We start from the raw sequence: 26,467 nt of genomic DNA on the forward strand, positions 1-26,467 counted from the left end.
TGCTTACAGCTGCAAGATGGTTACCATTGCTAGAGCTACCAATCTGAGTGGATGATATGGTGCAGGTGAGGCACAACTCTGGAATTCCATTTGGTGGAGTCATCGCCAGAATTCAGCCACAGTGAACTGCTGGTGACTTGCTTTCCAGCTAGAGAGTTTAGGCACGCATGGACTCTCAGCTGAGATGGAGTAGGAGTGTTAGACCCTCACATCCAATCACAAATCCATGCTACCAACTCTCTCTTTTTGTGCACAACCCACCCAGCAGAAGGTAGGAAGTCAGTACTGGGATACTGCTCTAAAGGGTAAAGGTGCCCAGTCTCTGCAGGAGAACATCAGAAGTGAGCAAAAATGGCCTTAACAAATGGATTTCAATGTTTTATGTGTGACCGGCTATGTAAGAGGTGATGTTAATAGTTAGATTAATTTGCCATGTAATAAGCCAGTTGCCTTATGATACAGGTCGGCAGCTGAGACTTTTAGGCCCTCCTCAAAAATCTGCATGGACACAGTTGGAACAAGGGTTCTGCCTCTTTTTCAGGCCTGTAGGAAGCTGGCTCTTTATGTGATATATGAATAATCTGATTTACCGTGTAAAGAGTCCAGGTGTTCCCTTACTAGTGCACAGGGTCTTGCTATGCAATCCCAAAGTGCTCTATTAGAGCGTAATGTGGTCGAGCAACCTTAGACATTCAAAAAATACACACAATGATCAATAAATAATAACATAACTCAAGAAGGAGATCCACACCAATTTATATAAATAGCAAATATCTTTATAAATGTTTAGGCATCAGAGAAAACTCATTCAGGTAAGTATGTTTTTAAACATAAATTCTTTAAAAACTGGATACAGTGCAATTTCTGTGTTCTGCAACGTTATACTATGGGAAAAAACAAAAGTTTGGCAAACGGGTATAGTACATCAACTTACAGGACTAATCTCCAGGAGTTAAGGTGAGTGGCGGGCAGGGTCCAAGGCAGCACCAACCGTACACCCCCAGCGGCACGTGGGGCAGCTGGGTATAGGGTGCAAAATAGCGTCGGGTTTAATAGGGATTGGTCTCTGGAAAAAGAGGCTGCAGGCTCTGGCTAGGAAGCCAGTCAGGCTGAACCAGTGAGTGGGCACACGTCTTGCACTGCTCGGGAGTGGGTGGACACCTTTGGTCCTCTTCTCCAAGGCCCAGGGGCGAAGGGTGCAGAGGCGTATTTCGGAGTTGGGTTTTTCCTACCAGAGCAGTTGCAGTAATGGGGGCCGGCGTGCAGAGGCTGCAGGCGACGTTGGGGAGTCTAGGAGGGGTGAAACTACGATGGACTTGCGCTCTGGAGGGCTGGGGAACCTAGTTGGTACCGTTGGCCCACTTCAACTCAGACCGGAGGCGACGGGTGCAGTCGTTGCTTCAGGTGTCGGGTTTTGGCAGTTCCTGAGGCCTCAAAGTCTTTTCTTTGGAGTTTCTTCAGAACAGGTCCTCTGTTCACGTTAGGTATTGAGTATTTTTAAAAAGGCAGGCAGTCCTCTCAAGTTTCTGGAGTCAACAGCTGCAGGACGAGTTGACTTTGGCACCGGTTTTGACAAGGGCTATAGACAGGCTGGCAAGGCTGGGGCCAAGTTAGGTGCTCTCTTCAGTCTTCTCCGCTTTTTGCAGCTCTTCTGTGTCCTTTTTCTTCTTTGGTCATCAGTATCTACTTCTCTGGTGCCGGGGGCTCCCTGAAATACTGAATTTAGGGGCAATAGAGGAAGTGTCAGGTAGTAGCCAATGGGCTACTTAGTTCTAGGGTGACTACACCCGGATATGAATACTTCTGTTGGGAAGTGGGCATAACCCTAACCTTAGTTGGTTAATTCTCTCCAAGACAAGATGGAAGAATCTGAAGAGAGGAGTCCACATCACACCCCTAGGGGTGGTGCTGGCTGAACGTGGGCACCCCACCTAATCTAACGAATTTTCTTGCTGGTCCTCCCACCAAACTGGAGCAGGACAGTGGGGTTGGCATCCTCTCGTATGAGAGAAACTAGTCGCATACCAAAGGCGGAGGGGCTGCTTTGAAGCTCCCTTGCCTTGGCAGGCTAATCTGCAGGTCATCTTATGGGAGGGGGTGGAAAACATCTCCTGCCAGAGCTGGCCTGGTTTCTGGCCTCCCGAGAATGAAGAACCTCACCCTTAGGGAGTCAGGAATTATCCTCTGGTGTCAGGCTAGCTAAAACCAGTCAATCAGCCCACCCGCAGTTGGTACGGTTTCAGGGGGCATGTATTGACAAATCCAACACTGGAATCAGTGTGGGTTTATGAATATGAGATGTTTGATATCAAACACAGTAGCGGCCAGTATATGGACAAAGTGGAGGAGGGAGAACCGGGAACAGACAACATTAAAAAAAAGAATAATAAATAATTTAACTGCATCCACGCTCCAATATGGCTCCGTGCACTGCAGGCACAGGCTCCCAAAATCCCCTGTGGCCAATCCTGACGCTGATTGGCCTGAGCACAGTGAATTTGTGCTCCCAGATAAACTGGGAGAACCTGTGCCTGCTCTCTCTAATCCAGCAACGCAGCTGGGGTTGGAGAGAGCTTCAGTGCGCATGACGGTTTGGCGTCCTGAGATGGTCAGCCAAATCTTCATGCGCTCTGATAACAGTTCAAGATTCTCCTCCACCACCCTGTCATATATAGCCCCCTCCCAAGCTTCGGCTTATTGTTTCATTTTTCATTTTTTTGGTTTAGCCAATTGGGGGAACAATTGTACAGTTTTGGAAACGAGCTCCGGCACTGGGGACCTGGTTAGCAGGAACCCAGTGCACTTTCAGTCAAAATCACATCATGTACCAAGCAAAAATTGGGGGTGACCATGTCAAAAAAGGGCACTTCCCCACAATGTCTCTCTCTCAGCCCAACATATTCATCCCATGGGACAATGTAATCATGCTTTTTTGGGAAGCACCCAAACATCAAAGTTGGTACGCCTATGCAATACTACTTGCATTTGTGGCGGGTGCCTACATTCCATTGTTTAGTTTCCTGTCCTGTCCACTGCATAGGGACATTGTAGCAAAACACATTTTTGTGTGAAGCCATTAATTAACATTTTGTTTGTGAATGTGATGTTATAGGGTGCATTTTATGATTGGTGTAATTAATGTAAGCATGGAATTTCTGTGTGGTGCAACACATTTAAGCATCATGTCCTGGGGTAGCTTCAGAGTGGTGTGACAATTGATTTTGGTGCCACTGGGTGACATTCAGCATGGTGTATGACGCATTCTGCTTGGTGCAATGTTGTTGAGATTGATGAAAACGAATGCATCTTTTATACAGTGTAATTTAATGGGAATTCGTTCTAAAGACATGATCCTGCAAAGATCATTTTGATGTCAGGTCAAATGTTGAGCATAACGTTTGATGGATCAATTATAATATGTTCACATTTTTTCCAATTTTTAGAAGAAGATATCCTTAACTCCATCATGAAAGATGCTCGGAAGAGTGAAGGTTCTGACCATGTTACGTCTGACAGTGGGAGATTTTCACCAAGGGCGGAAGCAGATCTCATCTCTGATATGTATGCCCTTTATCTATTTCCTCTTTTAAGTTTCCATTCTCCAACCTTTTCTTCCTTTACTCTTTTCATTCTATTACTGGGGCTTAGGGTTTACCAATTATCCACTGCTTCGAAATTCCTTCTCTCCATCTGTTGCCCATATTCTTGTTTATTCTGCTTGTACTACCTTGTTTTTTTCATTCTCAGTCCTCTTTTGCATAAGTGTTGCTTTCCCTCCCTCCCGTCTCTCTTCATTCTACTTCCAGCTCCTCTTCTTTCTTCTCTCTTGAGTACCTTCTTCTGACACTTCACAAATCCTTCTCCATCAATTACCACTTTCCTTTTTTTCTCCACCTCCTTCAGCTTCCTTCCTTCCAACTGTGCTTTGATTGTCTTGCCTGCTCTTTCTTGTGTCTAGACACAGTTTAGCCAGGCACTCTCTGGTACAACAGTTCCGGCCACTTAGCCCCGATTCATAGAGGATACTGCTTAACAGTCAGACATTTGTGTGTGTGGGATAACACCTAGGTTCAGAGTAAATTTCGAAGTCTTCAAGGATTAACAAAGAATCACAAGAAACTCATCTGCAACCTCTGGACAATTGAGGAACTTTGGAATCATCTTTGATGCAGACCTTTCATTCATACCTCAAATAAACTCTGTGGCGCTTTCAGCATGCGGCTGTCCATGCTTTCGAGGATCTTCCTACTTCTGAAGACTGCACCCTCCTAGCACTGATGAAATTCCTGGAGACAGAATATATGGATTAATGTATTTCAATAGGCAGAGATTTACCACAAAAACTGCAGTTTGGGTACAGACCAAATGACTAGGTGGCCAGGAGGATCATGTTAAATAATCTTGAAGGAACAGCAGTCGTCAGAAATGGAGTGTAGGAATACATTTAAAAACTCTTTATTATGCAGAAGGCTTACTAGCAAAAGGACCCATGGTTCTGCCAAAGCTGGCTCCCAGTTCACACCTGTCAGGACTTTCTGATGAATCACCTCTTACATGATGCAGTAAAGATCCTTCAGATGGTTAAAACATGGTGGTCGATAAAGGAGTGGGCAGGGTTCCCAACTTTAGAACCCAGGCGTGCGGCAGAACGAAATTATTAGCATTTCCTGAAACCTCTCAAAGTATGTTCAGGCATACATTTGACTGAAGTTCTACACAGGACAGTGACCTTCCTCAAAATTAAACTGGATTCTTTTAGCATAAATGCAGGTTATCCTTCCAATGGGTTTTGGCCAAATAATTGATTAGGAAGATTGCAAAATATATAAATCATATGAAAAATATATTCAGTTGTAAGCCCTTTGCCATCTTGCTTACATAGAATAGGCAACAAGTAACTTTGCTTTGGCAAAAGTTCCTACTCTAAGCAATTTCACCAATGAAACAAGTAACAACTGCAGCCTCTTTGGCATTCAAGTTCACATAGCATTAGCTGTATCAAGGCTGGAAAATAAATATAGGTCAGTACCACAACATGTCAAGGAACATCAAACATCTCACTCAGTTGTTGGGGCTAGAAAATTGATCAACCCCAGGTTGTACAGCAGATCTTTCTGACAAAGTGAGTAGGCACAGAGAAGTGGAAGGCAGGAAGGTGTGAACCACAGCAACAACAATGTCATGCTACGACAGCATTAATTGGAGCAGGTTTTTTGATTTTATTGAATTTCACACAAAAGATACAAAACTAGGGGGCCAATTTGGATGTTGGTTGGGTCGGAGGCTTTCTGACCGACATCCAGGGTTTCAAACTCGACAGCCTTATTACAATGAAGGCTGCCAGATTTGAAACCGGCAGTCAATCCGATTGGCTACTGATGGGCTCAAGGAGCCTGTCGGCCAGTCGGAGGCCACACATAATCTCCTATAGATGGCGTTTCCGCTGTGGGGATTATGATGTTGGTTTCTGGCACACTTTTCATGTTTGGCTTTCCGACATAAAAAGCCTGTGGAAAGCAACTTTAGGGACTTGCAGGGCCCCCCATGCCGTGCAGCTTTCGGCTGGGGGCTGAAACGCAGTGCAGGGATTTACACAAACTCACATTTCTCTATGGGAGCTTGTGCTGCCGCCAATTTCCGCCCGCAGCACAAGCTCCCATAGAGAAATGAGGGTCTGCGACCACACCTTGTAAGGACACATCCAAATAATGCGGTCGGGACCCCAACCAAAGGTCGGTCAGTCCCGATTCCTCAGCGGTCCGCCCAACATCGTATTCAGCCCCATAACGTGTTACCCAATATTTAAGAAATACAAAAACTAACATGTGAGTCTTTGCTTTCAAACAAACAAACCTCAAGTAGTTTTTTATATTTCTTAGTACTAAAAAAGTATGGTATGCTGCCCAAACAAAAATTCAGAATGCTTTAAGTTAAAAATGGTAACATCAGAGAAAAACATTTGATTCCTTGGATGCCATCACATTCAAGGATGCTTTATTTCACTTCCTGAAACTTTACAAACTCAGAAAATATCTTATGATTGTTATCAAGGTTGGGTGATGTAGGGGGCTTGGGCTTGCCACAAGTCGACATGGCTGCAGAACCGATGCCTGACCTCATATCTGACACCATCTGTCTACTATCGAAACGTGATTCAGTGCTTAAACATTTATGCTGGTCAATAGCACCATCCTGATGTGCTGATGATAAAGAAACAACTGATTACTGTGACATCGAAGCCGATGGTAGACTCTGTGGGGCGGGTCTAGGAGATGAGTAGAAAGAAGTGAACAGCTCGATGCCTGAGGCCTAACTGTGCAGCAGCCACCAAGATCAGTGTGCTAGGATGGGCTCCAAGGGCCCACAGCGGTCTGAAATGTTCCTCTTCAGCTCCAGTCTATACAAAGGAACAGTATTCTCCAGCACAAGTGAGCTTTACATCATAGAAGCTTCCTGACTTTGGTAGGCCTGGTGGCCTGTCATGCAGCCAAGGCAAGTGTTGGGGGATATCTGTAGCCAGAAAATACTTTATGATTGAAACTTTAAATGGCAAAAGTAGGCTGTCTATCTGAAATGAGCATCCACCTTCAAATTATTGGTGAATGCAATGACAGCATGTTGTGAGGTCGCAGAATGAGCTAGGTGAGACTGGAGCACTGCAATACAATATGCCAAGAATTACTTCATGGCTTTTCGCATTTAATGATTGTACCGGACCCCTTAGTGAAGCAAAAAACACTGTGTAGGTCCAAATCTAATACCGAGCAGTGACAATTTCACCAGAATGAAACAATGGTTGTAACACACACACTATAAAGTCAGCCAGTGGCCCTGCGCATGGGAGCAAACCGTGGGCCTGGAACTGAATCTTAACCTAGTGTGAAGTAGATCCTCCTGATAGTTTTCTGGATACTAATCACATGACAGAATCAAAATCCATCAATATCTGGAAAAATGTGACATAGCTGGTGCCTGCCATATGGAACATGGTGGGTCTTGCAGTATAAGGGCAGGCAAGAGATGCATGTGACTAACAAACAGTTCTAATCCCCATACAAGACGTGAATGAATAAATAGGCAAAACTTAACTCTTGATACACCTGCTGATAATACAAACCTTAGCAGTCGGAACTGTGTACAAGAGAAATTAAGCGAAATCACTTTCACGCGAAGAAGCTAAGCCTGTTAATCTGGGATAATAGTAAAGAAATAAAGAACAGACGATACCATATAATTTTGAGAATTGCAGGGTTTATAACATTGGGCCATCTCACTAACTAAGGTGAGCAGTTGCTTGAGACCTTACAGAAAGTGGCCTTTTGACACGAGGCAAACTGTCCATGGACTAGCGCAAACCCCCCCCAAAGCCACATCACCGAATGGAGACCCAGCGAGAGCAACGGGTCAGGGAGACAATCCTAAAGAAGGTGATATAAACACAAACACCATCCTCATGGAATAGAAATTTAGTTTAAAATCAATATTGCTAAAATTGATACAGTTGTTGAAACTGATACAGTCACCATTAGATTGAATCATCTAACAGAAAGGATTGAGAGACGAATGCCTGTCTGGCTTTCTGAGGGTTCTGAAGGTAGAATATCAGACTTCAAAGACGATAGTGTGACCTCAAATGAGAAACTTATCAAGATGGAGAAAATACTGGCAACTGTGCCCTCAAGGCACATTCTTGTTGTTACAGTGTCAGTATTTTAGGCTTGACAGAAAACGCCAATTAAAGCCAAACTGAGGCATACATTGATCAATCTCTTTGATCTCCCTAACTTCACCCATATTTTTAATGGTTGAAAGACCACATTATTCTCTGGCTCCTAGTTTGCCACCTGGCGCGCAGCATAAGCCCTTCGTAGCCCCATTGTTAAATTATTGTAACAGAGACATGTTCCTAAAACTGGCTAGAAAAAAAGCCCCGCTCCAGTATGAAGAATCCATCAACAATAAATACCTAGATTTCACCCTAGCTGTCTAACCAAGAGCCCCATTGAAGATTGACAGAGGTGAAAAAGCAACTCAGAGACCGAGAAGTGCAGAATGCAATGGTGTAGCTGGAAATACGTAAAAATAAATTCAGTGTGAAAATGCACCTCTTTACTGACCCCAAGGAAATTGCCAAGTGTATCAACATCTGTATTGTGCCAAACAGCTGACTAGGCTCCTCAGGCTCCTGGAGAGAAATAAGAGATTAGATGAAATCTGTAACATACACCAGAGAAGTGTACTGAAATGAGATGTGATATCTCAGGTTAGGAGGTCAGATAGGACTGTTGTGGTATACTGCCTAATAGGGCTACCGCCAACTAACTAGCTGTGCATACTATTTGCTATCTTACACCAACTGAATCTAGAGTTGGAAGCCCTGTCACTATATTTAGATGCTGAGAAGGCCTTCAATTTCCTCAACTGTAAATATTTAATGATTACCGTGCATAGGATTGAGATAGGTCACTACATGCTGAAATTGATGCATGCTGCATTTCAAGCCATGGCAAGCAATGGTTTAATATCTGAGCTATTTGTGATCAGCATGGGGGACAAGAAAGGGATCCCCTCTCTCTCTCCCCCTTGTTTTTGTTATGGTTGTGGAGCTGTTGGCTTGCTGATTAGGAGAGAAACATTACAAAGAGGCTGTGCTTTCAGGGCTAGCATACAGCTTTTATCTATGTATGAGACGATGATTTACTCTTAGTCAGACAACATGTGACAAATTTGACTCCTGTATTTCACAAAGTATTACACTTTAGGGGGATTTGCAGAATCTCAATAAACGTGTGCAAGTCAGAAATGCTATTTCTGTTACCACCTCGCAAGCACAACTAGAATGCACAACACATTGGTGCCAAGACACTATGAAGTACCTGAGAGTGATGATAGACAGAGACTATGAGGTTACTGCTTCAGAAAACTATTGACCAATGACAAAGAAGCTGCCAAGTAATATTGAGAGATAAATTAATTTACCACTTTCATTAACTGGCTGGATTGCCCTAACTAAAATTATGGTGCTCCTCAAGTTAGATCGGTGTTTGAACAGAATATCCATAGAAAATATTGTGATACAAAAATATTGTTGCAGGAATATTGTGATGTCAAAAATATTGTGGACATAAATATCGGAGAAAATTATTTTGTTGTTAGTTATGTTTTCACTATTTATATATCGGTTACTAAAATATCATTGTGTATAATGTTATTTTTAACAATATTTTTGTTAAATAGTTGTGGTAGTTTGTGAAAATAATTTTATATATGCAATTATGAAATATTTGGTGGTATTAAAGATTTATTTTATAAAGGTACTTTATTTTGTTTTGTAATCAATTATAAAATGTATTTACTGTAAAATCGGTAAGAATAAATAAAATTGTAATAATATCTTTACTGGAAATGTGTGTGTAAATATTTTTTATGTAATTTTAATTTTTACATTTTTACTTAGTCATTTTAAATGGTAACAATTGTAAATTATAAACATCTATTTGTAAAGGAAAAAAATCGTAATGTAATGCTTAAATTTTTTGTCAACATTTTTTAATTGTGTTATTTATTTAATGTTATGGCTATGGTATATTATAGTATGTGTATTTTGTGTTTATGATAAGTAAATTGGATACAGTTAACAAATTGTATAATGTATTATTTTAACATTTATTTAAGTTTTATTTTAAATTATATCGTTTTTGTTTTTTGTTAAAATGTATTTAATGTAAATCGGTGGTCATAAGAATAATATGCATATAAGAAGTGTTTAATTTATGTATTTTAATTGCTGTGATATTGTATATACATGTTATTTTTAAATACATTATGTTATTTTGGGTCATTGACCTTTTTAATAGAAAAAATAATTAAAGATCAAATAACAATTATATTTATATGTTATGATTTTTTAAATTTTATGATGACTAGTTTGTTGTAAGGTTGTAGAAAATAAAAATATACTTTGACAAAATTGTATTTATATAACATTTTATATTTTTACTTTTTATTAAATATATTTTTTTATTGTTGGATTTAATTTGTTTTGAAATGTTGTTAGTTTTTTATATTCTATTTTATAGTTTGTTTATTTTTATTTGTTAGTATATATGTATTGAACATTATATTCATATGATTTCTATTGCTATTTATGATTTTCACAGATAATGTATTGTACTGTAGGAATACAAAATATTATCCCTTTAGTGCCCAACACCTTCCCAAATATTTTTTAGATTGGAGCGGAGATAGTAAATATAACAATTTTGGTATCCAGCACCTTCCCAAAATGGCTTTGATTGAAGTGGGAATAGTACTTTGAACCCCTTTAGTGTCTAACACGTTCTCCTACATGGTTTAGATTACAGTGGGAATAGTAAATTTAACCCCTTTAGTGTCCAGCACCTTTTCCAAAAGGGTTTACTTTGGAGTGGGAATACTAAATACAAATGGAGTCATCAAGATGGCGGGCGGACTTTGTCCGATCACCATCCTTTTGTGGAATGGGACCGCCCGCCGTTGGTGCGGGGGTCCCGTTGGTGACATTAGAATAAGCCCGCCACAATGGCGAGCGCATCCTAAATTCTGGACATTGCGGCGGGCGGTGCTCTTAGCACCACCTCTGCAATGCCAAGAAGGCATGCCGTGCACTTCCATGCAGAACGTGGCAGGCACCGCGCGGTGCCTGCCATGTTGTACATGGAAATGCAGGGGGCTACCACACCCAGACACTGAAACCATTTTAGCAGCTTTTCTGCCAGGTCGACTCTTGAATCGGGCGGAAAACCGGCGGACGGTCTTTCGGTCCGCCGGTGTCCCCCCACCATGATAATGTGGCGGGGAAAATTTCAGTGCGGGCGGATCGCCACCGCCATAAGGGAGGTGCCGATCCGCCCGCCATCCTAATGACCCCCAAAGCCTCTAAAATGGTTTAGATTAGAGTGGAAATAGTAAATCTTGCCCTATTACTGCCCAAAATCTGCCCCAAAATCGTTTATGTTGGATTGGGGATAGAAAAACTAACCCCTTTAGGGTCCAAGATCGTCCCCAAAATTGTTTAGATTGGAATTGGAATAGAAAATCTAGCCCTTTTAGTGTCCAACACCTTTCCCAAAATAGTTGGGATTGAAGTGGGCATAGTAAATCTAAAGGCTTTAGTGTCCACCACCTTCCCCAAAATTGTTTATGTTAGATTGGACATAAATCTAACCCCATTAGTGTGCGATAAATTCCCCAAAATGATTTAGATTGCAATGGATTTAGCAGATTATAACCCTTTAAAGTCCAACACCTTCCACAAAATGGGTTAGATTTGAGTGAGAATAGTAAATTTGCCCTTATAGTGTCCAACTCTTTCACAAAATGGTTGGCATTGTAGTGGGAATAGTTAATTGGAGCCCTTTAATGTGGAAGTAGTAAATATTATCCTTTTAGTGTCCAGCACCTTCCCCAAAATGGTTTGTAGTTTGTACTTGTGTACAGTGTGAACTTTTTATTTTACAGTAATAGCCAATACATGTCAACGTTTTTACACATTTTTTATTTTTGTATTGTATTTAGTACATTTAATGTATATTTTTCATTTGTATTTTGATACATACTTTGTTTCTGGGGGTTTGCGAACACTAACCTGTTACAAACAGTAGTAAGCATGTTTCTGAGGTACATCTTGTTTGTCTAGCACATTCTTGTATGTGTGTCACGCGGAATTGGGCCTGTCATACATATCAGACGTTATTAAACTTGAGCCCATTCTCTTATGGCATGGTGCATGGACAAAAATAGAGACACAGCTAAACAGAGATATATTGTTGGATAGCCTGAAACTAGAAAGAACCCTTAAAAATTCCTTGGTTGGAGGAGCTACGCTTGCAACCAAGATGGCCGCTTAGGCTCCCGGCTCCGCCGACCTCCGTCCCCCGCCGGATAATCCTGCTACAAATCCTGAATTTACACCCTGCCTCCGGGCGTGTGAACTGCTGCGCTGTACTTTGGTGCGATCCCGGGACTTTTCCCAGCTTGGTGGACAGAGTTACGTCGAGTTTTAGTTTGGGGCCTACACCAGCTTGTGAGTCGGGGACTCGAGTACTGGCCCAGCCGGGTTCCAGTTGAATAACATCGGCCGTGGTTGATCGACAGGGTCCGGTCCTAGGAGGTGGAAAACTTTCTAAGCCCGATTTTGACAGCGGTTGTTGCTCTGACCTACAATCGATGGAGGGTTGACGAGGCACGACTGTGGCCCTGCATGAGTTAGCCAATTGTTGCGTAATCTATCATTGTATTTGGTATGCAGCTGTAAAATCTCGTAACCCTTTTTATTGCTGCACCCTTCCCCCTCCCTTCCACTCTGGACTGCTACTCAATGTTTATCCTGTTTTCCGGGGGAGGTGGGGTTGGTGGTAGGCATTTGTTTGAATATCCTGAACGTAGTACGGCCGCATACCTGATGTAGCTTGTGAGCAGGCTTTATTGATAGTTCTCCGTCCATTATGCCCTGTATGTATATCGCTTATCCTTTAATTCCGCGATGTAAGTCACCTGTTATTGTTTTTCTTTTCTTATTTCTTCAATAAAAAGATTTATAAAAAAAAAAAAATCTTGGTTAAGGTATGTCCACAACTTTATGGATGATCTCGGACATCCTGAATATTTTACTACACCAAATATCCTACAAATGATCACGAGAAAGAATTTAAAAAAAAGAGGGTCTTCACCTGGAAGCCATAACACTGTCAGATGAGATTTTAAAGCCTAGCGTTCTGCAAAATCAGCTGATTTTAACTTCCTTTTATACTCAGCCATATCTGAAAGCTGTTCATGGGGGCAACAATCGATTTTTACTAACAAGATTTAGATTGGGGATCTTTTACAGAATTGTTAGCCTCTGAACAATGAATGACTGGTCCCGTGAATTGCATCTGTGTCTATGTGATAAAGCTTCAGCTCTATCAGACATACACGTCCTCTTGTTTTGTAAATTATATAGTGAACTGAGAAAGGCATGGATTCTTAATATCCTAAAACGCTTTGGGATTAGACAATGTCGGCCAGCTTTCATTGCTTTACAATTTTTAGACAATGTACATAGCACCTGGAAAATAGCAATGTTTTTAAAGCAGGTGGTCAAACTCAGGAAAAGGATGGTTAATTAAGTCTAAAAGATCGTATTGAAGAAAAGGATATTTTCATATTTAAAAAAAAAAAATATGAATTTGAGAATTTTATGATCCTTACTTCCTATTGCTACTTCAAGTAATACTGGTTATGTTTTTTAATGCTTTTTATTTTACTTATAATTAATTGAACTTGTTACCTGTATATAGGTTGTTTTCTACTATCTCTTTTTCACTGTGTGCATGTTTTTTATATTTCTGTTTTTAGGATTGTATGAAATAGCAATCGAATAAAGCTGTCCTTAACTTGACTTGAGTAAGAATTGTTAAATTTGCACTTTTAGTGTCCAACTCTTTCACAAAATGTTTGGTATTGTAGTGGGAATAGTTGATTGGATCCCTTTAATTTGGAAGTAGTAAATATTATCCTTTTAGGGGGCGATTTCGATTTTGGTCGGAAGGGATCCGAATGATGGTCAGAGCTCTTCCGAACGAACCGAAACGTGTCGCGTGGATTCCTTTCCGACCGAGCCATTCTGATGGGCTCGGTTGGAAAGGAATACGACTCGGATTTCCGGATTGCGACGACAGGCTCGGAGAGCCTGTCCGCCGTCCGGAAATCCCTCAGTACTCCCCCGGCCGCCTCTTTGCGACCGAGGGAGCACGATGGCAGTTTTTCACTGCCTTTTCGTGCTGGTTTTTCCATCGGAAACTGTCTTTGGGGTCCCCCAGCAGGGCCCCCATGGGTGCAAGACTTCCGAATGGCGGCCTCGGGGCACCTATGGTGCCCCTGTGGGGATCCCTGCACCCGGTGGCAGGCACCTTGGTGTGCCGGCCACAGGGTGTAGAGATGAACTGCATCCCTGCTTTTCACATCCTTTCCGCTCGGAATGCATGCTTGCATTGTGAAGTATACAAGTGTGATTGAACCCTGTTCGGTCACATCGTACTAGCAGGGCCGCATCCGACGTCAGCAGGTCGGTCGGTTACAGCTCCTGACCGATGTTGGACGGACTCATGTCCGTCCGACATCAGAATCGGCCCAAAGTGTCCAGCACCTTCCCCAAAATAGTTTGTAGTTTGTACTTTTGTATAGTGTGAACTTTTTGTTTTTACACATTTTTTATTTTTGTATTGTATTTATTACATTTAATGTACATTATATCAATGTATCATTTGCATTTTTGATACATACTTTGTTTCTGCAATGAGAAAAGTACATTTTTTTTACATGTTACAATGGTACACCATTTTTGGCACTTTTTTGAAATAGTGTCACTTGAAGTGTATTGTTTCCCACATTTTATAGCACATTTGTTTATTTTTAATTAGCAACCATTTTCTTTTTTACTGCTACCTACATTTTGTCCTTAATTATTGCCATTTTGTGGTGGATTTTGTTCATGCTGTTCATAGTTCCCTGTTGCTGTTAGATGGACAAGGTAAGACATTTTTTAAGTTTTTCTTTATAGACTTAGGGGTGGGGGATGTGGGTTGGTTTATTTAGTATTGGATAAGGTGTTAGCTTTATTTGTTAAGATTGTTTAGTGGTAGTTTTTATTGAGTTGTTATGCAGGGTAATGCAGTAAAACTTAAATATATTTATGTATTGTAGTGTTTAGTGTTATGTTTGTATTGTATTTGCAATGTATGTTTGTGATGATGGGTTTGCTTTTCCTATAGTAAAGAGTAGGAAAAATTATTAGTAAATTATTCTGGTTTCATTTAAAGCAACATACTTTTTAAATTTTCTTTGATTTTTCAGGTTTCCTGGAGCCGTTTTTAATTTAAAAGTTGCAAGATTTTTATGGTTTGCAATGACTATGAAATGCTTAAGTGGATCTAAATTGGGAATGTCATTTTTGCATATTTTTCTAGTTTCTTACTTTTTATTTTTGACTTTTTTCTGGATTAGATTTTTGAGAAATGGAAGCTGATCAAGAACCTCAGCTATGAAGCTGTAAGTACAATATTTTTATTTATTTATGGGTGGTAAATGCTGTATTTTGATATATGTATGCATGTATTTTGCATTTATTGCAATGGGAAAGTTTTATTTTGTATGTGTGTGTTTTAAATTTGTGGGCTGCTTTGTATATTTTTATATTGTATCCTTTTGGTTTTCAGATTAGCATCTTTAATTAAGTATTAAAATGATGTTTATCAGTCTTTTGTAGTTTACTGAATTCTTATTTTTGCAGATTGATTTATAAAAATACCTTTTCTAATATTTATCTAAAATTGTTTATGTTAGAGTAGTGGTAGTATTTGTTGTTTTTTAATTGTGAGTAGATTGGTAGGTCGTATGTCTATAATAGTGAATTAGTTCTCATTTCTATGTAGCATACTCCTTTGTTATTTACAAATAGTATGACTCAGCGTTTGAGCATTTAGAAAATTTCCGTACTTTATTTAGTTATTTTTGGTTTGCTTTGGTTTACTGATCGTTCTATCCAAAGTTGTTGGTTACTATGTTCTTTTTGGAGGGCTTCTAGATGTTAGTTTTTACTTTGATGTGGTTTAAAAGTTCATAGTAAGTTGTTCTTTGTTCAACAACAGTGAATAGTGAGAGGTATGTTAGTATTATGATATTCATCATGCATGGTATGCATCTGTGTGAATGTTGGAGTTCAGATTTTGAAAGTTTCGTCAATCATCCATGTTTCACATAGACTTGGTTTTAGGCGAGTATGTTCTGTGGTAAATATGATTATTCTTCTGTTATTATTGTGATTATTATTCTGAACAAAGGACGCCTGTTCCATGTAGATTTTAGGTTGGTTTTTTAAGATTGTTGTTATTTAGAGCCCCACCAGGAGCAGCCTTCCTGCTGCTCATGCCATCTTCCAACTGACTCTCTCACTCACCAACATTCCACAGCATCCTCGCACACAAACATTCCACCACCCCAGTCACAATGGCTGAGCAACAGGTATAACAGTTATACTATAGGAGGAAGGGTTCTGTGTTATGTGTAGTTGTGCGTTGTTCTAATATTTATATGTCTTGGTATTTTTTAGGGGTTGCATGGGTTTGACTTGTGGCTTTTACAGAATGTGATAGTATACATTTTAAAGTAGGAATTTCTGGTAGCTGCCCAGTAATGTGCTCAGGTATTGTAGAGAGTATGTATTTTAACATTATAGAAGTGGTCTCTTGGGAACTGGTGCTTGCCTCTTTTAAACCTGAAGTACATGACTTACATCTATCTCTGCTACCTTTGGGGGTGGGGGGTGGTTGTGTTTTCTGACATTAATTGCAATATAATGTTTGGCTGTAGCCCTTCATAATAAACATTTGCATACTATTTAGTGCAATTGTTTTAGTGCTTTTGCTTTACTGGCTGCATGTGTATCCTGAATTTAAAAGCAATTGTTTGCCTTTCTGTGATGTGATGCATGTGGCTCTCTCTGTCATTCTGTCTGAATGTAGTATACATTTTAGTTTTACCATTAATTATGTTAAAAATGTTTATTTTGATTGTTAATATTTAAATATGCTTTATAACATTTACATGTTTTTCTTAATTATGTGCTGTTTCTTTAAGTTGAACTTGATTTTCTTCTGTTTCTTTAAGATGTCATTGAGATTTGGGTCAGGTGGACTTTTCTGTTGGTGAGAAAATGTTTGGTTTAGTTACATGTAAAAAATATAGGTTTGGTTAGTTTTGGAGGGGTGGTGGGTTTAAGTTTAATGTATAGGGTTTGTTTTATTTCTAGAACAGTGTTTATTTACTTACTTTGAATGGGCCTTTATCTAAGTGTATGAGTGTGGAGTTCAATTTTTGAGTTGGTAGCAATTCGATTTTGGTAAAGTAATTTTTTACTATCTTTGGGTTAGTAGACATAAGGGAAGAGAGTTTAGTAATTTATACGTTTGTTTTTTTAAATTATGTCAGGTTACTCTGTTGTAATTTAAATTTTTGCAGTTACTTGTGAAGATAACTTGTTTGAGTCTTCCATCTGGCTTTTCTTTGTGCAGTCTGACAGAGTGATATGTTTTGCTGTTTTTAAGTTTGTGCTCTGAAGAATAGTGTTGTTGTCTGCATTTTCTGTTGTTTTATACTGCTCTCTTAATTGTGTTCACATTTGTATTGGTTAGTTTGTTTTACTGTAAATTTTATTCCCTACTCTATGTCTAGTTTAAATCTTTTTTCAGTTATTACCATTTTTGGTGGACATTAATTACTGATTCTGTTTTACTTTTAAATGGATGTATTTGTTGTGATGTGATTTTGTTAATATATTTAAATATGTTTAATGTATTGTATTTTTTGATGTGTTATACTATTTATTTTCTAGTAATGATGTGTGTTTTTGTTAAATGTATTTGTTTTCAATAGTAAATATATGGGGAATAGATATGGCTATTTAAGTGAATGCTGTTTTTTTAAATGTATTAATATTTTTTACACTTTTTTACTGATATTTGTTATATTTATTTAATTTTGGTCTTTTTTCCCTTTTTTAACAATATTATTGTAAGTGATATTGTAGGGCCTATTACGATGTGGGCGTACTTACGTCTGCTCGACACCGTCTCGGAAATGGAACCGATGACCTCGGGTCAGCAGTCCTGACCACCTCATCATTATGTGACCTAACACTGTTCGGTCGTATACTCCCCTTTCTCTATGGGAACTCGTGTTATGGCCGTACAACATAAAGGAATGGGGGTCTGTGTTTATCCCTGTACCATAGGTGCCACCTCGGCCCCCAACTGGAGTCTGCAGAGGCAAAGGCCTGCACTGTAATTGGCACCTGCACCGCGTTTGGCGGGTCCCGGTTCCCTTGTGGTTGAAGTCTAGGCAGCTTCGCTTTGCAGCGGCCATATTGGGTGAGGGTAGGATTTTGGTTGTGGGCTGCACGCTCTAGCGGATAAGGCGACTGACCTCCTCTTAAGGGAGGTAACCAGGGGGCTCTGTCTTGCCATACTATGTCCTGCTGACCAGCGGACAGGAGACCTATGCTGGGCGCTTTATTGCTTTGTCTGGCGCCAATATATTGAATCACAGCGGCGCTTTTACCTGCATCCTCGTTTTGTATTTAATTTAATTTTATTTCTTCTCCCCTGTTTTTACGGGGTATTCCCCTTACCTGCACTGTAATTGGCACCTGCACCGCATTTGGCGGGTCCCGGTTCCCTTGTGGTTGAAGTCTAGGCAGCTTCGCTTTGCAGCGGCCATATTGGGTGAAGGTAGGATTTTGGTTGTGGGCTGCACACTCTAGCGGATAAGGCGACTGACCTCCTCTTAAGGGAGGTAACCAGGGGGCTCTGTCTTGCCATACTATGTCCTGCTAACCAGCGACAGGAGACCTATGCTGGGCGCTTTATTGCTTTGTCTGGCGCCAATATATTGAATCACAGCGGCGCTTTTAACTGCATCCTCGTTTTGTATTTAATTTTATTTTATTTCTTCTCCCCTGTTTTTACGGGGTATTCCCCTTACCTGCACTGTAATTGGCACCTGCACCGCGTTTGGCGGGTCCCCGTTCCCTTGTGGTTGAAGTCTAGGCAGCTTCGCTTTGCAGCGGCCATATTGGGTGAGGGTAGGATTTTGGTTGTGGGCTGCACGCTCTAGCGGATAAGGCGACCGAGCTCCTCTTAAAGGAAGTCATGCCTACGCGCAGCGGTCACGCGCAGCAGGAACGCCGGATCACCGCCGGAGTCACGCCAGAGTCTAGCCCGTCTGCGCCCGTCAGCGTCCCGGAGGCAGGCGGAGTGGCGGGCGAAGCTCTATTATCGCGTGTGTTAACCTTTGCGCCTGTCGAGCTACGTTACACATCGCTTGAGCTACGGTCTTTGCAAAAAGTGTCCTGTAGCTGTTTTAAGGTTTTTCCGGGTCGTTATAGGGGTAAGAATCGATGCCCTGGGTGCGGATGGCTTCCCAGTTATGCCCCGGCCCCTCGACCAAATAGAGAAATTGAGGGCATGAAGTATCGTTGTTTGCTTTTGAATACTAGATCAGTATCCAGACATGCGTTGGATATTTATGACCTTCTAGCGACGGAAAAGCCGCTCTGTCTGATGTTGACAGAGACTTGGCTGGGAGAATCCTCGAACCCTGATATAGCTATAGCTATTCCCCCTGATTACAACATTTTTAGGCAGGATAGATTGAAGGGGAGGGGTGGCGGAGTGGCAGTGGTGGTGAATAAATGCGCCATATGCGCGATTCTGCCTATGGAGGGCATTACAGGATCTGAATCCCTTGCCTTTTCTATTACACTGGCGCCTCATCAATCTTTTAAAGGCCTCATAGTTTATAGGCCACCGGGACCGGCTGGTACCTTTTTTGATGAGCTCCAGTCGGTTATCTCGGTGCTGGCCTTGAAAGCTGAACATTGTATTCTGGCCGGGGATTTCAATTTCCATATGGACGAGCGATTGGACCCTGACACAACCAGATTGCTTGATATTACGGCCCCTCTTGGCCTTGTCCCCTATTTTCGTGGACCAACGCACGATAAGGGCCATACTTTAGATCAGGTCTTCTCCACGTCCCCCTTGGAGGGGACGGCTCTTTTACCAGTGCTTTGGTCAGACCATAGACTGGTCAAATTCCAGATCCGAGGCACTTTGAAACCATCTAGCTTTGCCCCTAAACAGCAGGGACGTGCTCCTAGGGCGTATCATCGGGTGACGCCAGACATGCTAGCGCAGGCTGCTTTGGACCATCCTTGCCCCCTCTCGGGAGATCTAGAGAGGGATGTAGACTCCCTGCAAGCATGGCTATTGGATAGGCTAAACGATCTAGCCCCAGTGATGGCCCCCGATCAACATCTAAGCGGGTCTCGGCTCCTTGGTTTACTGTTGCGCTGTCGGTTTCTCGACGGCAGTGCAAGGTAGCTGAAAGAGCCTGGCGCTCTCAGTACGACCCTGAGGCAAGGCTTGCCTATAGGACTGCGGTCAAAACCTATCATCGGGATATTCTCCGGAAAAAAAAGGCTATTTTGCAAGGAGGATTGAGGCCGCTTCTAATTCCTGTAAAGAGATCTTTACAATCGTTAGGGAATTTACGGTTCCTCGATCTAACGCTACCCAGGCTGCTCCTCCTGAGTCTTGGGTCTCCGATCTTGCAAATTTCTTTACCAACAAGATAAAGCTGATCCAAGATTCCTTTCCTCGGTTGGCGGCGGTTGTCTCAGCCAGCCCCGAAGATGGTTCCGTTTTACAGGCCCCTACGGGGCCAGTCTTGGTAGCCTTCCCACCTATTTCAGTTCCTGCTTCATTGGCATTTATGGGCAATCTTAAATCTGGGTCCCCTCTTGACCCATGCCCTGCCAAATTTCTGGCAAAAATGGCAGAAGTCATAAATCCGCTGGCGAACCCGCTCCTGAATCTCTCTTTGAGTCAGGGTGTGGTGCCGCAGGCCTGGAAGCAGGCAATGGTCATCCCTTTGCTTAAGAAGCCTGGCCTTGATTCGGAAGTCCTGGACAATTATAGGCCCATCTCTCTTCTCCCTGCGCTCACGAAGTTTCTGGAGAAGCATGTGCATATTGTGCTTTCCAATTTTTTGGAGTCTCATAATGTACTGCACTCTACTCAATCTGGCTTCTGCCCCAATTTAAGCACCGAGACGGCGCTGTTGGAGGTGTCTGAAGCCATTAAAGAGGCACTGGACTCGGGAGGCAAAGCCATGCTTGTCATGCTGGATTTGTCGGCGGCCTTCGACACCGTCCCCCATGAGGGTCTCCTCGCCAGACTCCATGACATCGGTCTGAGGGGGACGGTGTATAACTGGTTTGGATCATTTATGGCTGGCCGCCGTCAAACGGTCTGGGCCTCATCCAGCTCGGCCGTGATGCCGCCATTGGGAGTCGGAGTTCCGCAGGGATCTGTGTTGAGCCCGACTCTTTTTAACATCTTTATGACCCCTTTGGCGGCATTGGCTGAGTCCTTTGGGGCCCAGATCGTATCCTATGCCGATGATACCCAGCTCCTCTTTTCGTGTAGGAAAGGAGAAGATTTTGATGGAGAGAGTATCCGTGAGTGCCTTGGGGCTGTTTTTAAATGGTTCCAGCTGAACAGCCTCAAGTGCAACTCAGATAAATCTGAGGTACTCTTCTTCGGCTGCCCTTCTGACCCAGATTGGCAGGCATGGTGGCCTGAAAACATGTTCCCTCCGTCTTGCTCTTCCCAGCTGGTTAAGAACTTGGGGGTCAAGATAGATAAGGGTCTGACGTTAAGATCTCAGATCCTTGGTCTAACGGGAACATGCTTTGGTCTCCTCAAGATGCTCCGGAAGTTTCTGCCTCTACTTTCAGAGGAGCACAGGAAGATGACAGTGCAGGCTCTGATTGGTTCAAGACTGGACTATTCCAACCTCCTTTATCTGGGCCTGCCGGAATATCTTTTGCAGCGGCTGCAAGTCGTCCAGAACTCGGCTGCGAGGGCGATCTATGGCCTGAACAGGCGAGCTAGTGCTGCTAGCCTTTTGCAGTCGCTCCATTGGCTGCCTATCCGGAAGCGGATAGCTTTCAAGGCCTTGACCTTGGCCCATAAGGCTCTTCATGCTGTGGGAGCACAGTATCTCCAAAAAAGACTCGCTTTTTACCACCCGGCCCGATCTTTAAGGTCTGAATCTCTACTTCTTGCGGTGGTCCCACGAGTCAAAAGGGCTCGTATTGGTGGCCGTTCCTTTGGGTTGCTAGCACCACAGCTTTGGAACACTCTGCCTCTGGCTCTTCGTGGTGCTACTAATCTGTTTACCTTTAGGAAGGGCCTCAAAACTTGGCTTTTTGCCCTTTAGGCTATTTTATTCAGTTCTACTATTCTGTGATCTGTTTGGTTTCTTTTTTTGCTGTGTTGTGTTACCCTGATTCAGGCTCTCAATAAAAGCGCTGGGACACTCTTTTTGAGTAGCCGTGCGCTATAAAAGACAATATATAACATAACATAACATAACATAACATAACAAAGGAGCCTTGCTAGGTGTCCCCATATTGACTCTCTGACAGGCTTACCATGTCGGAAAGCCTGACATGGAAAGCCTGCTGGAGACCGAGTATCGTAATCCCAAGGGCGGAAATGCTGCCCTTAGGCCGATAGGCTCGTTGAGCCCGTCGGAAGCCAGCTGGAATGACCGGCCGGTTCAATTTCTGACTGCCAGCATTATAATGCGGTGGTCGGAAATTAAACCAAGATGCGGCCCGGAAAGGCTCCGACCAACGGTCGAGCCTTTCCGGGCCGCATCGTAATCAGCCCCTGTGTGTTTTGATACGTTTGATATTGTATGTGTATTTAATTAGTAGATAATATTGTGGTTTAGATATTTGTGTGTTTGGTATTATTAAATGTATACATTTTTTACAGCAATATTTTTGTCAACAATATTTGTGTTGTTTGTAATTAAGTATATTACAGCTGTATTTTTGTAAACAATATTATTTAGGCAATATTTTGGTGAGTCAGTATTGTTTCCCATGCTAGTTTGTAATGGAACCCCTTAGATCAATGGAAAGGTGGACAGCCTTGTATCTACTGGTAGATACCTGCTCACTCTTATGAACAGGTGGATTTGTGTTTGATGACAGAATGATTTTTGCCAGATACTTGATGAAGAAACCTGAATTTATTACTGCTCACAAATGGCACAAATCTCTTTAAATTATAGATACAAATTGTTACACTTTTAATCTCTACATCATGTGTATTGTATTCCAATAATTTGACATTAAATAGACCCTACAATTAGTAATGGTTGTAGGGGATGCCGATGTGTGGGCAACAAAAAACAAGGTGATGGATGGAAAGCTTAAATTAATCTCAGCCACTTGCATCCCAATCCATCATTTCTTTGCCCACCTCAGTTTGGACTTGTGCAAATCAGTTTGGACTCTACTGCAATGGGACTAGTCCGGCCCAAACTGCCAGGCCATGTCTTCACTGAACAAGCATCCCAGGACAGGTTTTACCCTTATTAGGGCTCATTAGCCAGGTATAACTTGGTTCCAGTAGCACAGTGAGCACAGGACCCACGTCTGGGCATACCCGTCACACTTACGGCATCAAAAAACAAGGTGATGGATGAAATACTTAAATTAATCTCACTCACTGGCAATTGCTCTAGCGGTATCTAGATTTCGGGCTGGAAAGACATCTCACAGCCAAGAGAGATATACAGCATACTCTCTGGTAACGCTTCAGGAACTATGCGCACAACATGGTTCACAGGTAATACTGTGCAGTAGCAATTGAGCTTCTCAAGGAACATATTACAAAATATGGTTATAGCCAGCAAGAAATAAGATGCTTTATGAAAGGGATCCCTCTCAGCCCAAGAGGGCAGGGGAAAAGACAGTGCAGTGCCTTTTCATTCCCAGATTGCCATTCCTGCTTTACTGACTACTAAACAGCCAGGCAGAAACATTCGATTGGGCATTATTATTAATATTAGTCAGATTTGTACTGCGCATAGCTGCCCCAGCAACGGGGCATCCCAGCGCCGCCACAGACCTTAGACGTGAACCTAGGAAAGAAGATGAAAAGTTAAACAGGGAAAAGCCGGGTCTTTATGGCTTTTCGAAAGGCCAGGTGGTTCTGGATTACTCTGATGGAGGCAGGGAGCGAATTCCAGAGTTTCGCAGCCAGACTGCAAAACGAACGGCCACCAGCTCTGGCTTTCAGAACTCGAGGAATGCAGACCAACACTTGGCTGGCAGATCTAAGAGGACGCCGTGGCATGTAAAACTCTAACAGATTGGCCAATCCCAAAGGTGCCTGTAGCGTCAGGATCCTGTGTGACACACAAAGAGGCTTGAATTGAATGCGCTTCTCAACAGGCAGCAAATGAAGTTTAGGAAACACATGAGAAACTGAGCAGGATTTTGGAAGTGTCACCAAAATGCGGCCGCTGCATTCTGTACTCTCTGCAGCCGCTTAATGCTCGCCATTTTTGCGCCCAGGTAGAGGGAATTGCCATAGTCCAGTCTAGATAGGATTGACGCCTGGACAATGGTTTTACGCACTTTGGGAGGAAAGAAACTCAGCAGCGGTTTCAAGCCTCGCAAAAGCCTAAAACAAGCCCCTGCCACTACTTTCGATTGAGTGCTGAAAGTCAGGCTACTATCGAACCACATGCCCAGGTTCTTCACAGCCTCCTTGGGCAAGGGGGCGGGCTTAAGATGATCCGGCCAACACTGCTCGGACCACAACTCCCCATCCTTCCTGAACAATAAGATCTCTGACTTACTGGCGTTAAACTGCAAGCAGTTTACCGCCATCCAGGCTGCAACCACTGAAAGGTCCTCTTTGGACGTGTCCAGATTGGTACAACATTTCTTAGAGAAAGCGATCACCAATTGGGTGTCGTCAGCATACAACACCAATGACAATCCCCTACCTTTGGCTACCGTAGCCAGGGGTCGGACATAGATGTTGAACGGTAAGGGGCTCAAGACTGAGCCCTGCGGCACCCCCAGATGCAAAGCGAACTCCTGTGAGTGAAAAGGTGGCACTGAGACTTGGAAAGACCTCCCCTCCAGAAAAGACCGAAAGAAGTCCAAAGCCACATCCCTAATACCAATTTCCTGTAGGCGATTTAGCAGTATCGCGTGAGAGACTGTATCAAATGCGGCGCTTAAGTCCAAAAGGACTAAGGCTGCTGAATCACCGACATCCAGGCTCCCCCGGATAGCTTCTGTCACTGCCAACAGAGCGGACTCTGTGCTGTGACTCACTCGGAAACCATGCTGTGACGGGTCCAAGATGGCATTCTGCTCGATAAACTTAGAGAGAGTGGAGTTCACATGGGATTCAACCAGCTTCGCAAGAAAAGGCAGCTGGGAAATAGGGTGGTAGTTGCCCGACTCAGCAGGGTCCAAGGAAGGTTTTTTAAGCAGCGGAAACTCTTTCGCATGTTTCCACGCCCCAGGTACGGATGTTGACGACAGAGAGAGGTTGACCAGGTCAATATTCAGAGGAGAGATGAGAGTGTGAAACTGGCGAAAATGGGCAGGTGTCAAAGGGTCGACCGTCGAGCCCGATTTAATTTTCAAACAAAGGGACTCGAATTCCATAGGTGACAGGGGAAGAAAAGATGACAGGCTGTTTCCCACCATAAGACATATAACCCCCACATCCGCCACCTCAGCAGACAAGGCCAAGGTAGGCAGACCAAGATATATCTTCTCAACTTTGTTCACAAAGTACCGAGCCAACTCATTATACTGATGGTTCGAGGAGATCGGCGGGACCCCAGTTGCGCCCACGCTCTTCATGCCCTTAAGCAGGGAGAAGATTGTCTTACGGGGTTAGTACTACCCAAGATTTTATCGGCCTAGTACTCCGCTCGTGCTCTCTGAATAAGCTTATGGTACTGCTTGATGGCCGCTCGATATTCACTTTTTGCAGCCATGTCGTAAGAGCGTCTCTAGGCACGTTCAAGCTGCTTACAGCCCTTTTCGGCAATGGTTAATGAATCGTTGAACCATGGGTTGGACTTCCCGCGAATCTTCCCCCCCAGTTTAGCCGGGATGCAGCTATCCAAGCCTAGCGTCAACCACTCGTGAAAGCGCGAGTTTGCCAGCTCCACGTCCAGAGGCAGCTCAGGCCTGTGACTGAATAGACAAGCAGAAAAAAGACACATGTCCAACTTTTGCTAGGGACGTTTTAAGACTGAGACGGGGCGGATTAGGTCGGCTTTTCCCTGCAACCGCAGCGAGAACAAGACCAGAAAGTGGTCTGTCCAAGCCTGAGGGACCGGCGGCAAAACCTTTAGAGAACTTAAATGAGAGAATATGGGGTCCAGAAGGTGACCTGCCATGTGCTTGCACTCAAGGACACGCTGAGCGAGCTGATAAGCCTCTGGGTCAGCCAAAAAACTGGTGATCTCAGCCTTCCCACTATTCTCAAGATGGAGATTAAGGTCCCCTAAAATAGTGAAATTCGCTGCCCTGCTTACGAGTAGCGCGACTTTGTTCAAAAAATCTTCCCTAAATAGGCTAGAGGAACCTGGGGGACAGTAGATGAGGAGGCCGGTCACAGTGAAGTTGCAATTCAGCATGATTTTTAACAATGCACTTTCGCAGTCCACTATTTTCTCCTTGCTGAAACTGCATGTGTAAACATCCTTAACAATGACTGTGATACCGCCCCCTCTACAGCCCCCTCTGTTTACACTCTTTATCACATAGCCTTGAGGAAGAGCCAACCAGGGCTCCGCCACTGAGTCTTGCGTGAGCCAGGTCTCCGTTAAGAATAAGACATCTGGAGACTCATCGGCTAGAAGATCAAAGACCTCGTCATGATGTTTCGCAAGTGACCGGCAGTTTAGACTGAGAAAATCAAAATCTGTGTAGTCTGAAGGACAAGAGACCGACTCCTCCAGGGAGAGTTGAATTGTGCAAAACTTACAT

The 26,467-nt window shown here is 42.9% G+C and overlaps 1 protein-coding gene across 1 annotated transcript in view; it reads left to right on the top strand.

Annotated features, from left to right (window-relative positions):
- The window catches only part of LOC144769444 (polycystin-1-like), a 640,821-nt gene that overhangs the window by 473,569 nt on the left and 140,785 nt on the right, over positions 1–26,467 (top strand). Inside the window, exon 41 of the mRNA XM_078653538.1 lies at positions 3,444–3,561. Coding sequence (XP_078509664.1) covers positions 3,444–3,561 — 118 coding nt within the window. The remainder of the gene's footprint in view (positions 1–3,443; positions 3,562–26,467) is intronic.

Source organism: Lissotriton helveticus, chromosome 7, assembly GCF_964261635.1.
Source record: "Lissotriton helveticus chromosome 7, aLisHel1.1, whole genome shotgun sequence".
Taxonomy (NCBI): domain Eukaryota; kingdom Metazoa; phylum Chordata; class Amphibia; order Caudata; family Salamandridae; genus Lissotriton; species Lissotriton helveticus.